This window comes from Syngnathus acus, chromosome 6, assembly GCF_901709675.1.
Source record: "Syngnathus acus chromosome 6, fSynAcu1.2, whole genome shotgun sequence".
Taxonomy (NCBI): Eukaryota; Metazoa; Chordata; class Actinopteri; order Syngnathiformes; family Syngnathidae; genus Syngnathus; species Syngnathus acus.
Genome location: NC_051092.1, coordinates 3,432,428 through 3,447,042, shown reverse-complemented (window position 1 = coordinate 3,447,042; position 14,615 = coordinate 3,432,428). Strand labels below are relative to the sequence as shown.

Below are 14,615 nucleotides of genomic sequence, written 5' to 3'. Positions count from 1 at the left end.
AGTCTCACACACAGTCTCACACACACACACACACACACACACACACACACACACACACACACACACACACACACACACACACACACACACACACACACACACACACACACACACACACACACACACACACACACACACACACACACACAGTCACAGTCACAGTCACACACACACACAGTCACAGTCACACAAACCCACCCACAGTCTCCACAATGGAAATGGTGATGACTATGATCAACTGTCAAAATGATTGATGGTTGTCATCATTTCGTGTGAAACTGATGATATCCCTAACCCAGTAGCTTCCTCTTTTTTATATTCACTGACATTCTTGAGAGCTTCCCTTAAACACTACAAACAATCATTCATGCAGACAAAAATATGACATGAATGAATGCTGAAACAAGCATCCAGAGGTTTGAGTTCAATGCGCCCCTAGTGGACGTGAACAGTGTTGTTGTTTTTCCCAACCACAATAGCTTTAGCGCCCATGCGGAGAGATAAGCATTATCTTAATTTAGTAATGTGAATATTTGCCTCTCAGCATTCCTAAATGTTAAGTTTAATGTTTACACTTGTCTCTCAGCGTCACACAGGTTAGTTTAGGTCAATCGATGTTAGCTAGTCAACAGTCTTGCTCCCTAGAGGACGACAAGTGCATCAGGGTCATCATTAGCGAGAGTGCTGAATGATTGAAAAGTCACTCCAGTGTCAAAACAAAACGTGTGTGCTGTTTTATGATAAGCTACGCTAACATTTAGCTCTGGATTAGCATGAGTTAGTTCAGCTGTGTTTGTTTACAACAACAACTATACCACCCTTAAAATACACAACTAGCCCGCTAAGCTAACACTGACAAAAACAACCTCACCTGCCCAGTGTCACTATGCAACATATAATTAGAACATTTCTTTTGTGAGCAGACCCACAAAAAATTCTGAAAATGTCACGCCCAAAAGAATTTTTCGCCCCCAAGTTAGCGTAAGTTAGCAAAATGAAATTTGAGAGATTTTGTCAACTTGCTAATAAATTTAAAGAAGGTATACTAGATAAGTAGGGGCCGCCTTATTGTGAGGAATTTGAGTTTTTGTCTACGTGTGTGGGCAAAGCATCACGGTGAAGTTTGATGATTACATCCAATGACGCAAGCAAGAGAATAATTTTATTATTTTTATTTTATGTTCACTGGTGTTGCAGTGACGAGCCAAAACTCCTCATATCTTTCTAGTCAGTCTGATTAGAGAGCACAGTTTTGCTTGGCCTCGGGGCACACACACTTACACACATGGGTGTGTCTACCCGTGTGTGTGTGTGTTTGTGTGTGTTTGTGTGCCCAATGGGTGTGTCTCTGTGGCTCTTGTGGCCATCAGCGTTGTTATGCTTCGGTGTGGAGCGGGGATGAAGGAGGACGACAAAATCGGAATGTAGAAAAGCTCATACTGTGGTTCTGGTTCTAGTTCTAATGTCGCAGCACGGCATCCTGCGACCGCAACACCTGCGACATGACAAACTATGCGCACGTTCTATTTTTTGTGCGTGCAGCTGGCCTGTCATAATAAACAACGCATGAGTCACATGTGTTGCAATGTACACAACACTTTACATGGCTGTGCATGTGTTTTTAAGAAAATCACTGTATGTAGAGAGAGACCAACCCGGGGTGTACCCGGCCTCCATCCAAAGTCAGCTCTCATCGACTCCAGCTCACCTGCAAAACTAATGTGCTACAAAAAATGCATGCCTAGATATTCATGATCATGAAAAATCATACTATGTGGCTATTTAACTAGCTTGTTTTTTTTTATTCCCATTTTCTCCGTCTCAGTCACAGGAAATCAAGTAAGACAATCACGCACGACAGGAAATGACTGGGCCTTAGCACCTGCTCCTACTATGTCTACATCTGACAAGACGGACACTCCACCTCACCTTGCCTCACGCCGTAGATGCCGAATGAACGTCACAGTTTGGCTCATCTCGTGCAACATCTTCAACGGCCACGTGATGGATTGATTGCAGCCACCGCAGCGGATATCAGATGAGGACCGCATCATCCCTGAAAATAACATAATTCAGTGCTTGACACTGTATGGACAAAAGTATTGAGACACGGCTGATTAATCAACCAAAAGACATTTGGGCTTCCAACTTCTTTACTTTTCCACCATTTGAGTGCAGGCCCCTAAAATAACTGTAATCTTAAGAAATTAGTTCAGTTGCTTTTCTAGTTATTAGAAAAACAGCTCTTTGGTTTTGAATAAAAAGATTTCCATACAGAAAGAACAACCCTGAAGCCAAAGTAGTTTTGCATGAAAGAAACAAAAAAGTGGTTTTGGGGAAAATTAAGGTCACAAACACGTTCAGGCTAAAACTTCAAAAGTGCCCAACAAGACACACAACACGATGTTACCATTTTAATTGTGGCTTTTGCTGGAACAAACTACCATCTAAAAAACACGCAGCAGTTTGGCAAATATTGAAAATTGTATTTTTTTTTTAAATGGCTCGAAGGTGTTTACGAACACTCCCACATAAATTTCAGTGTTAAACTATGTAAAAACACAAATTATTACCTTTTGAATACTTAAAATAAACGTTGTGTTTTTTTGCCTTAGGAAAGTTCGCTTAGCTAAATGCTAATAAACAATGCAAAACGCCACGAGCATACCAACGGCTACAGCATCAATAGTTACGATTTTAAATATTTTAACATACAAATGCATACACACAGTTCTCCGTGTTGCAAAATATGACTCACTGTAATATCATTCAACTGCCGCCATGAATGGGCGTTCTCGTTTTTGACAGCAGCTGGAAACTTCTTTCTCTCTTAACTTTATTTTTGTTTGCATAACTGTATTATACTGCCTCCCAGTGGCGAGATTGCAGCGTTCACGTTCGGCTCCAATGGAGTTTGTATTTATCGGTTTTATCCACTAGAGGGTAGTGTTTCATCATACAAAATTATCATCTCTTCAACGAAGGGCGACACCACAAGGGGGCGCAAATACCCCATAGAAACGCCAATCCACTGTAAACTATAGGACATCCACTCAAATTATCCTTGTCACGCACAGTCTTCCGTGGATTTAATTAAGATTCTTTTTGAAGAATTATAAAAAGTTTATTAGTACTTTTACGATGTTTTTAACTGAGTGATACTTTTTGGCACCTTGATTTAGGCATTTTGACAGATTTCTTTTCCTACCAAATAATTTACAATATAAAGTGTAATATCTTCTAATGTTCAAGTTTCGTTCTATATTTTGTTATTTAAAAAAAGTGTTTCAACATGTTCTCATTCGCTTTCCTAAAAGGAAGAAACTTTGATGTCAACAGACACACACACACACACACAAGTGATCATATTCAACTTTAATGTGCACAGCGTGATATTGTACAAGTAAAGGCAAGAAAGGGGGAAAAAAAACTTTATATATAAAAATATCACCTTTTGAGTCGCCTGTGAAAGAAACAAAAACAGCAGGTAGACTGAAGGGGAGGAAAAGCGTGCAAACGTGAAAAGAACCCTCCCCTCGCGGGATAGAGGCCCACATTGAGTTTACAAATGGTGACACAACAAAAGCACATTGCATAAGCTTTTTACTAACTTGAAAAAATGTTAGTTCTTCACAAAAAACGAGAACACACTAATCACAACACAACTTTCTTTCATTTGTGATTAAAAAGAAACGTGTACAAGTCTTTACAAGACATCGGTCGTCACCGAGCTAGCTAGCACGCTAGCAGGTTGTGCTAAGCAAAAAATAAACAGACGATAGCTGGCAGTGACATTAAGTTTTATTGCATATTCTTCACGTTGATACGCAATAATGGAGAGTCTGAGTCCAAAGTCTATGTGTGTATATGCTAGCTGCTAAGATTAACCGCCTCAAGTTCACATCGTCAAACAGGAGGCTAAAACAGGTGAATTGGGACATTTTTTATTCAAGACAAAGCGAGTGACTGAGCAGCAGGTAGCGTGTTGATCTCGAGGGCGGCGGACGGCAAAAAAAAAAAAAAAAAAAAAGGGGGGTGGCGGGTTCAGTGTGTCCGACTGCAGCAAAGCCAGGTCGGGGGAGGAGGTACTGGGGGTGGTATCAGAGGTCATGGGGGGGACAAAGGGATCAATGGTTGTTTGGTTTTGTGCGGTGTCGGCAGAATTCAGGTCGCTGCCGAGCTAGCGCTACGACCAGCATCCCTCAATGAGCAAACGTGAACAAGGTGAATGTCGATTTGTCTACATCCGGTACACGCAGAAGGACAATAAAAACCACAATTGTCTGAGTAAAAGAAGACACTGTGCTAGTTGTTAGCTGAACTGCTAAATCCTTAACTTGTGGTTGAAGCCAGATTTGGCGGCAGGGGTTTATATCGGAAAATGTTGGCCATGATTGTTATCCACGCAGGGAGACGAAACACTCTTCAATCAAAACACCACAACAAAAAGATCTGTCAGACAAGTCAAATTTCACACTGACACAACCATTGTGGCGCTCCACATTCAGATACAGTGGTGACTTGACCTGCTCGTAGTGTTACACATCGGACACAAAAGCCGGTTTACGCTGGCTTTGTTCGGGTCGAAATCAAGATCAAAATCAGATCCTTAAGCCCATTTCATATTGGCTTCCTGGCAAAGCTAGGACAGCAACTTCAAACGCTCACTACGACTTGATGCATTCAGATAATGAGAAGACAGCAGTCGACTTCAACCATCTCATCTCGCCTTACCTAAATCTGGCTCCGATAGTCAGCGTGAAGGTTGCTTTTGTTGTGTGTACCAGGATTTGAATTGATCAAAACATGAAGGAAAGCTCTAAAACAAGAAATACCACCCCCCTCCCTGTCTCTTAGCTTGGAACGTCCAACCTGTAAAAATGTCCTATCAGACTCTGCCCCCACCTCCCCCGATATCCCCCCCCCCCTCCCCACCCAATCCCCAATGAATTCCCATGAATCCTCCTCCAGATGGCGCCTACACCTCCTTGACGGTGGTGATCCGCACGCTGCTGAAACACTTGCCCATGGCCTCGAAAACCGGATCGAGGAAGGTGTGCACGCAGATGGAGAAGACGCGACTGACGCAGTGGATCTCGATCAGGTAGCTCTTGATGCAGGGTACCACCGCCCAGATGTGCACAAAGGACAGGATGGCGAAGAAGATGCCCCACACCAGCGCCAGCGGGATGCCCACCAGCGCCGTCAGCAAGCGGTAGCACCAGTATTTGGTGACGGTGAATGTGGTAAAGCTGGCCTTCCACACGCCATCGAAGCTGTACGTGCCCGCTGGTTCGGCGATCACGTCCACAAAGTCCACCTGAGGAATTGAAAACATTTTCTTTAAGCCAAATGTTTTCTGGTTTTCTTATCTGGCCTCACATTTGCAACGTAATCGTGCCATGGTGGGAACACTGAAGGACACGTTGAAGCGTCAACACAACACACACTCCATATCGTCCCTCCCCGCTACTTCATGAGCTCACCGTCAATATTTATCCTTCTCAACCTTGGAGACCTCACGGTGTTCTCATAGAGCAAGGTTTTATATGAACGTTAGCATTTTGTAGCTAATGCTAAGGCAAATTAGCACCATTAACATTAGATTAATTCATAGAGTCACTTTCCAGAAGTGTACTGAAGGCAAAAAGGACTTTTGTATAAAAGTATCAGTACAGCATAATAAAACTTTAGAGCTCTTGTAGAAACACTTGAGTGTTTATTTGGAAATCTCGGTGAATCCTTGCTGCTGTATGTTGTCATTCTGGAGTTTTTAAGAGGGCGGACTCGTGCACTATAACAAATAAAAAATACCACGTGAATAACATCTTAAAACTTCTTCTGAAGCTCAATTGAAGTCTCGTGGAAGCATGTGAACGGCCCCCGTCGCCCTGGCAACCGTGTCATTGCGGCCAAAACAAAAGTGACATGCTATTCTCAGAGCGCTATCTTCAAACAAAGTGAGACAGAAGCATGTTAATGGATTCTCGTGTTGCTTTGAGGGGCTTCACGCGTCACAGGAAGTGTCGGCTCTGGTCACATCCTGTTTCACAATAAAATGATGACAATAAACAATACAGAGCCATAAATTGTCTCGCCGGTATGGTTTTGGAAAAACTGCTAGCCGCTGTGCTAACTTTCTAAACATTTTCCGTAGTACTGGGGTCATGAATAAAATAAAGTCTACCCCACCAAACTGGGTAAGAACTGGACTGGTCGCCAGTCAATGTCAAGCTATTTATAAACAAACAATGGACCTTGCTGAGCCTAGATTCAAACCCCGAATTCATGTGCTGCAAGGCAGATGCGCTGCAAACCATTGTTGCCATTTGGGCCGAGTTTAACCAGCAAATTCCACAATGAACAAGTGGCGGCCCGCCTCACAGATCTTCTATTGAACTCAAGCGGACGCTCTGGGCTATGGAAAGACCGCGTCGGAACGGAAAGTCACAAGCGAGTGAAGTCAAGCGGCCCGCGTGGTTCTGATGCAGCCCGCTGATTGAGACCAGCTGCGGAAGCCGAGGCTCCCTTCAATCACTGTATTTGCGTGTGTGTGCGAGTGTGCGTGAGTGTGTGTGCATGGCAGAGTTGAGTCAGTGACCTCAAATTGCCAAGCAACCATGGGGAAAACTTGACGCTCCCGTCCGGAGGGTGGGCGGCGAGCCCAAACGGTGTTCCTCGCCTCGGAATGCTTGACTGAAGGAATTCCTCTTGAATTATTTTTACATACAAAATGCAGCAGCATAGTAGCCTAGTGGTTAGCGTAGCTACCTCACACTTAAACAATTCTGGGAATGAGTTGGCATTCTCCATGATTGCTAAACTCCAAAAACTGTTGTCCTTAGGTGTCTGTCCAAATGTGTGACTGGTCGATTGGCTGGCGACCGATCCTGGGTGTACTGTGCCTCATTGGTTGTTTTGTATTGCATATAATTAAAGGCAGAGTGTAATGAAATGTTTCCACTGGGGATGTGAACATTGTGGTCGATTGTGGGGGAGGTTGGAGAGTATGACTCATTTGTCATCAGAGGCGGAACAGACAAAGATTGAACTTTACTTCTTATCGTGTCCACACGCAAACATGATGCGACAAATGTGTCTGTGTCTTTTATAATTCACTCGTCATTTTTGTTGCTTCCTTCCCATTATAAAATCCATTCAACGCGTCTTGTGACAAAGACCATGTGAAAGTTGACAAGATTTGATCATTCAATGTCCCTGCGCTACGGCATTATTTCGCATGATGGCGATACAGCAAATTCACTTACTAGTTAAAAAACACACCTATTTGCTGTTTTAGTTTGCCGCCATCTTGTGGATATTATAGGCAATTATAAACCTTGATTTTTTACGGTGGCATCAATTACTTAGTCATGATGCGATTAATCATTCATTCATTTTTTTATTTTAAGCACAGCTCACTTACAAGCCACCAGACTCCGCCTCTTAAAGGTACATGCGCACACACGCATTGCAACACATACAGCATTTACTATACATTGGATGATGGTAAAAAAAATTTTTGTGGGGTTAAAATATGTGTTCAGAACCAATCAAAAGTTTAGAATCAACTTTGAAAAAAATCACACACACCCCTTTTCTTTTTGCATGATCTTTTGAGTGGGGTCTGGAATGTATCCAGTGTATTCACTGTAATGATAAAGCTGCTGTCCTGGTCACGTGGGATGGAGAGGAGAATGGAAATATTGCGGGGTGTGGCTATATGAAGATACAAGCCATGCTCACAATATGAGTGTTTCCCAACTTTAACAAGGTTTTCACACACACACATACACGCACACACACGTATATGCACGCTTCTCTCCTGCCATCTGACAACAGGTGGCGCCACTCCTCCACTCGCTTTTTTTTTTTTTTTTTTTTTTATTAGTCGTCGCAAAATTAAATTAAATAAACATTTCCACAGTAGGGGAAACTCCGACTGTAACAACAGGAAATTTGTCATTTTTTGCTCTAGACTGCGTTTAAAAACATAAAACTGCAAAACATCTCTTAATTACGGTGACGTCATCTACAAAGTCCTCACCTTGACCACGTCGTCGTTGATGTGTTTGGGGTCTCGGTTGACCAGGTCGATCTCTTTGGTGTGCATCTCGTCCATCATGGACTTCTCGTTGAGGCTGTCGTTCTCCATGTCGCCGTCCTGCTGCTTGTTGTTGGGCTTGTAAATGTTGCCTTGCTTGCGGATGAAGGGCGAGTGCACAAACTCCTGCGCGAGACGGAGAGGGAGTGAGGAACGACGACGACGAGGAGGAGGAAGGAGTGAGAGAGCGCAGTGGAGTGGCTCCACGGGGTGGAGCGCAGCCACACCCCTCAAAACAGCCGCAAGGGGTCCTCACCACCCTCTCGCATGAAGTTTGGGTACACATTGTCCGTGCGTAATTACGCACCGGGAAACACCTCCAGTGCGCCCAAACTTTTAACCAGCGTGTAATGTATCCACTGTCTTTCACTACAGAGGCGATGGAACTTTTTTTTCCCAGGACAGACATATTTCCAAGGACTCCCATCATTATCTTACCAACCATATAAACCACACAGCAAGTCAAAAATTGCCTAGTTTTGGAGGGGGGGAGGGGGGGATTTGTGCCCATTACGCCATCGAGATTCCCAAATGGTTGCACCAAGGACCACGTCAACCCTTCAAAATACTACTACTATTAATGTCATGACCAGCATGAAAATGCAGTAACGTATAGTAGGCCAAAGTGTTCATCAAAAAAGCTGGACGTTCTATTTCTAAAAAGTATGCCGGAGGTAACGTAAGCTACTGTCACGTTATGCATATTGAACATGAACACTGAGCTTAAACAGAGGGAAAAAATGACTCAGTTGAAATATATTGTACATAAAAGTAGAATAAATGTATTTTAAATCCCCCAAATCTTTAACATTAAATGCAAATGTATTGTATTGAAAAGTAAGCCTATTACTTTATATAAAAGAAGTGTAGCCTAGATAAAAAGTAATAGGATAGCTTACCACACTTTGAGAATCACTAATCGAGAAAGTATTAAACAAAAAAATAATCAATGAAATATGGAGGAAAAAAATACACGACTGATTTTGCACGCCAATGCCCTACAAAGTGGCCCAACAGCACGTGGCTCAAAAGTAGCGCGTGATAGCTGCTAGTGTCACCAGTGTTAGTTGGAACGTGACGTCATCATCAGGCGTTCTTGTGTGTCTGTATGTGTGTATGCGAGCGAGCGACTTTAATTTAAGTTTTAAGAGTTTACAACGTGCGCAATATGCGTCTTTTACGCACGGAAAGTCCATGCGCAAAAAATCCACACAGGCGGTGAAATGTCGCATTGTGGTGCGAATGCACACGCGCCGCAGTTCCTTCACATTCAATCAGCTGGTGCGAGTGATCAGGGGGGGCACATAAAAAAAAATGCAGCGCAAAGACGCACCCATAATGCGCAACCGCTCCAATACAAAATACAAACAACTCCCCAAAAAGCCTATTCGTATACCTCTTCTGGGTCTGTGTTCTTCGGTCCTCCTGCCATGATGTGGTCCTTCAAGCGACAAAATAGGAATCCGTCAGCCAGTAGGCGTGGAGCTCGATTGGGGAAAGAGGAGGTGTGTGTGCGTGGGGTTTCCCACGGTGATTTATTCCCGACCTTTTCCCCCCACCGAACGTGATTAGAATGGCATCGTAGGAAGCTTTGGAGGAGCTTTCAAGCTGCAGGAGGAACTGATGTGATCTGTGATGTCAAAAGTCAGTGCGTGTGCGCGTGGAGGGTAAAAGGAGATGTTGGTGTGCATGTGGCGTGGAATGACTTGCACGCAGGAGGCAGAATACAAGCGGCTTCTTGTCGAGCGAGAGGTGGGCGTTAATTGGGAGAGACAAGGTGTTTATATACGCGCGGTTCTTCTGCACAAGTCAGATCAAGTGGCGCTAACACTTTGCCGCATGGACTAAATGTGGGTAAAAAAAATGTGGCAGGAATAGATTCAAACCAAACTGCACAAGAGATGCATTCAAGAAAAAAAACTCAATTTACTTGTACGTCAAATCAAGTTCTCTTTTGAAAAGACTCGGGGCTCAGGTAACAACCAATCACGGCTCAGCTTTCAAATGTCACATGACCATACTCAGAACAGTAACAGGTGAGAGGTGAATGACCCGAGCTCTGAATAATTTTCAGTTGACATAATCAATATTATATACATTATATTTTTTTTTTAATTCTAGTCAGAACATTAGAAGAAACAAATTGTTATGGAAAGAGAGTATTTGGAAAGGAGATAAAAATGAAACATTATCACAATAAAAACTACGTGAAAAATGTCCATTATGCTTACAATTAAGCAGTTCCATGGAATTGAATAGTGTGCATGACAAATCATTGATAAGAAGACATAGAATAAACATCTTTATTTATATTAGTTTGATATTCAGACAAAAAAAGCAGCTAGTGAACGTGCGACAAGCTTGCATTTTTTTTCCTCTTACAATATATATACAACCAACATAGCATGACTGCGAATTAGGTCTCGCTCAGTTAGGAGACATCGTATTCACACAAGTATTGGGACACCCGGGCGGAATTTATTCGTCCATGTGTTGAACATGGACGGAGGACAAGCTCTTGCCCAGGCTGCGGAAGAACGGCGTGACGAACGTGTCCGTCAGGCTCATCCACACCACCTGCAGCGACGGCAGTACCACCAGTAAACTCCGGATGCTCGGCATCACCAGCCTGTGAGATGCCCACAAATTCAAAACCGTTACGACAGTCTCAAGTCGTAGCCTTCAAGTCTCATTCAAGTCTCGATTTACTGTGGGGGAAAAAAAATCAAGCAAGTCTAGTTGAGTCACCACCAAATTTCAAGCTAGTCAAGTTGGTTCACGCAAGTCACAACATATTAGCGACAATAAATGAATCATATCACAAAAAATACATTATCTCTAATGATTCAATGAACATGTAAATGTCTAAAAATTGAACAACCTCTCATCAATTAAATACAAAACCAACCTCAAGTTAATATGTAACCGGCTATTGATGAGCTGAACTGTCGAGCTGACCGAGCTAGCTAGCGTCACTGTTCACGCAGCTAGCTTACTTGCTAGCAACGCCCAAAATGCACTTCCCGTCTCCCCGCGGGAACTTCCTGCCTCCAACATGGCCGCCAAGGGACCCAAGAATGTCCCACTCCAGTGTCGAATAGCATGTCAAGCATCGTGTCTGTTTTCCACTCTCCCTGCACTGTGGAACTTTTTTTTTTTGCCACATTTGGGCCAACTTTCCTAGAGCTCACTTTTTTGCAGGTGACGACGAGTGTTCCCCATCAACAAGAGCTCTTCTTGGTTAGCTCGTTAGCTCATTAGCTCGCCGCCTAACAGTATCCAGGTGGCCCGCGTGATGATGTCATCAGTTGAAAAAGAAAAACACGACTCATGATTCTAATAGGTGTAGAGAGAGAATGGCTCAGTATTTTGCAATGTGACGTCATCTGTATAAATAGCTTGTGTCAATGTTTACTTTGGGAGCTTGAGCAAATATCCCATAATAGTCTGCTGGGCTCTTTAATGGTCACTTTCAATTCTGCGTTAACCCAAATGACCGTGCATTAGCATAGCATCAACTATCGTAAATTCCATAACTGTGTTAGTGCTTAGATTTTTACAGATAGCTTTGTTTCATAATATTACAACTTTTAATCCCAACATTTTAAGACAAAAATATTTAAACCTTATATTTGTACATATATTTGTCAAGCGTGATGGCCCCCTACCAGATGTGTATGAGGCTGAGGACAGCAAAGACAAGTCCGAGGATGAAGGCGAGCGGCACGGCCAGCAGCGCCCCGAGAAGCCGGTAAAGGCCAAACTTGAGCACCTCGAACATGGCATGGCTGCAAATCCACACCCGGTCCATGGTCCGAACCGACTCCGGCTCAGCAATGACGTCATCGAAGCCCACCTGACCGGAAAAAACAATCGGGAGGACAAGTCAGAGAGTTATACTTTGACTTAAGCATAACGGTGACTTGAAGATTTGCACGTGCATATTCTCATTCCTTTTTTTATTTTGTCAAATATTCTATTTCAAAATTCAAACTATTTTTTATAAATGTACATATGTACAAAGTATATGTACGTACAGTATATTCAGTATGTCCAGTCAGTGCATTATAAAGTTTGAGGGGGAAAAAAAAATCATCACCCCTCGGCGATGACGTCATGGAAGCTCACCTGACCCGTCCCAACAACGAACCCACAGCTAAGTGATCGATAACGCAATTCTCCTTTTCCTTCCGCGTAGTGACTTGAAAACAATGAAAGGCTGGGTTTAGGTTTATTTAGTTTTTTTTTTTTTTTACCTTGAGGTGCGCGTTTACGTCGTCGGGGTCTCGGTCTTCGTGCGGGGACGCGAACACGTGACCCTTCCGTGACAGAATGGGCTCGATGGACCTGTTAAACTCGTCCTCGTCCATGATGATGCTCGTGTCCGACTTCTCCTTCTCCACACCCATGTCCCAGTTGGTGTTGGACTTTTAGTGGCGATTCGAGTGCGCAGTGAGCGAGCCGCTCCGCTCCTATGCAGTCGCAGCAGCAAAACAGAAGCAGGCATGCAAGCAGACAAGGCAGCACCCCGCCCCGCAGGCTGGAAAGCAGCGTGGAGTCGGCGGCGCCAAAACACGCGACTGTGCGTGTGCAGTCACTCAACGGCCACTAGTCGCTAACGTATTTACTTCTTCAAGAGTTTTTCTTAAGTAAGACTGGACGGTAAAACTTGTTTTCTCGTTCATCTCCGTGTACAAAAAAAAAAAAAAAATCATTATCCCCACTACAATACAAATACAGTAATCCCTCGTTTATCGCGGATAATTGGTTCCAAAAATCACCCGCGATAAGTGAAATCCGCGAAGTACGGTCACCAACAAGAAGTACTGGGCAGGCTAACGAGTTAGCGGAAAGATGCTAATTCGCGATCGTGCTAACACGCGAAGATGGACTAAAGAAATGTGAACGAACATTTGGAGCAATACTACATTGTCCTAAAGGTTAGACACATATTTCCTCAATTTAGAAGTTTTATTTTGACTTTTAAATGTTCTTTTTAATTTGGAAAAATGTAGTGAAGCCACGATAAACCAAACGCGAAGTAGCGAGGGATCACTGTATATCGTGCAATTGTTGCCATGGCAACAGCATGATTGCTATCACGTGACCACACATTACCTCCGTAAAGTGTGTCACTTTGCATCTTATTTGTTTTCGCGGCATGCTTTTGTGGCCATACTACAATCGGGAACAATAGTGTGCGGGTATTGTTTTGGGGCGCAGAGAAATATGTGTGTGTTCGGGGGGCTAGAAGTGGGCCACCATGCAGTGAGTGACAGCTAAGCAGAAATACATCAACCAGTCATCAGGTTCAAACCAGCCAGCGGGAACAATAGAACACAATCCTGCTAGATTAACGCTCAAAACAAATTATGACACAACAGCATGTAAGGGAAGTGTGCATCTGGAGGCAGATTTGGAAAGGGCCATGTGAACTGTTACTTCATCCAGCACGACCTCCCGTTTTTTTTACGGCTCGGATGCAACTCGGTTCCGCAATGGCTTTTGACAGACTTGATGTCCAGCCAGTCAACCTTGGCAATGCCTTTGGTCAAATCCCATGACTTGAATTTTCACAATAGCTCGGATTTCATCATGAATTGCTTCGCTGATGTTAGCCAAAATGCTAATATCAGATCACATAGATTTGTCATCTCAACTGTATGTCAAAATAGTTTAGTAACATTTTATATTTCTTCGCCCCTGAAGTACATAATGACTCAAACAGGAAGTATGGTGCACTTGGAGGGACAAAAGTGGTCCTTTAAAAAAAAAAAAAATCAACAAATTGTAAAAGTTGTTCTGCTGCCAACAAATAATATGTTTTGTAAAAGTTGTTCTGCTGCTGTTAGCTCATTAACCAAAATACCAACATATAAATAACTTTGCCACGCATTTGTAACTTAACGGTCCAGATATTTAGCAATTATAAAAGCATCTTGAGCCATAATATGTTGCGCCATCCGTATGTTATGTTAGCTTAGCATCGTGACTCATTTGTTTATGTAACTTGTGCGATGCTATTTCTCGTACAGAAATATTCCAAATGAGATTTTTGAATCTGCTATGGCTTGTTTGCACACCGAAGACGTTCTTGAGTTGACGTGCCGCAACCCGTCTCATCAGTCAGTCTATCACTCAGTCCTCATGCTGGCTTTCCATGGCCGCGGGACACGAGCATTCATCTTCATCATCGCCTTTTAAGATTATCTGATGGGCCACGCTCATAAATGTTTGTCACAAAGAGCAATTATGACTTTTTATTAGCTTGTGTTTGCTCTCGTTCTGCTGTTCTTTCTTTCTCACTTTTGGAGGCTCTTTGTGTTGCGGCAACATGATTATGAAACTAGATCATGGGGCCTGAATTTGCGCACATTCTTGAAAAAGTTTTTTTTGGTGGCGTCACACTGTCTGGACATGCAACCCTGTAGCTTTGCCTCATTTTGAAGCTATTTAAGATACAATCTAGCAAGTGGAATAGCATACATAGACAATATAATCATTTAAGTAA

General features: G+C 43.1%; 2 protein-coding genes and 1 long non-coding RNA gene across 3 annotated transcripts; all 3 read right to left on the bottom strand.

Annotated features, from left to right (window-relative positions):
• Positions 1-1,804: 1,804 nt before the first annotated feature.
• LOC119124503 lies at positions 1,805-2,835 on the bottom strand. The gene is made up of 2 exons (XR_005098289.1): positions 2,759-2,835; positions 1,805-2,056 (listed from the first exon to the last, which is right to left on the bottom strand). It is a non-coding gene; the product is annotated as an uncharacterized LOC119124503 (long non-coding RNA).
• A 1,640-nt stretch (positions 2,836-4,475) lies between these two features.
• cav1 (caveolin 1) lies at positions 4,476-9,809 on the bottom strand. The gene is made up of 3 exons (XM_037254769.1): positions 9,501-9,809; positions 8,048-8,230; positions 4,476-5,320 (listed from the first exon to the last, which is right to left on the bottom strand). The coding sequence occupies exons 1-3, from the start codon at positions 9,534-9,536 to the stop codon at positions 4,979-4,981; spliced, it is 561 nt and encodes a 186-aa protein (XP_037110664.1). The 5' UTR covers positions 9,537-9,809; the 3' UTR covers positions 4,476-4,978.
• Positions 9,810-10,393: 584 nt separating this feature from the next.
• On the bottom strand, positions 10,394-12,659 carry cav2 (caveolin 2). The gene is made up of 3 exons (XM_037255172.1): positions 12,361-12,659; positions 11,773-11,960; positions 10,394-10,733 (listed from the first exon to the last, which is right to left on the bottom strand). Exons 1-3 carry the CDS (start codon positions 12,511-12,513, stop codon positions 10,583-10,585), a joined length of 492 nt encoding a protein of 163 aa, XP_037111067.1. The 5' UTR covers positions 12,514-12,659; the 3' UTR covers positions 10,394-10,582.
• Positions 12,660-14,615: the final 1,956 nt, after the last annotated feature.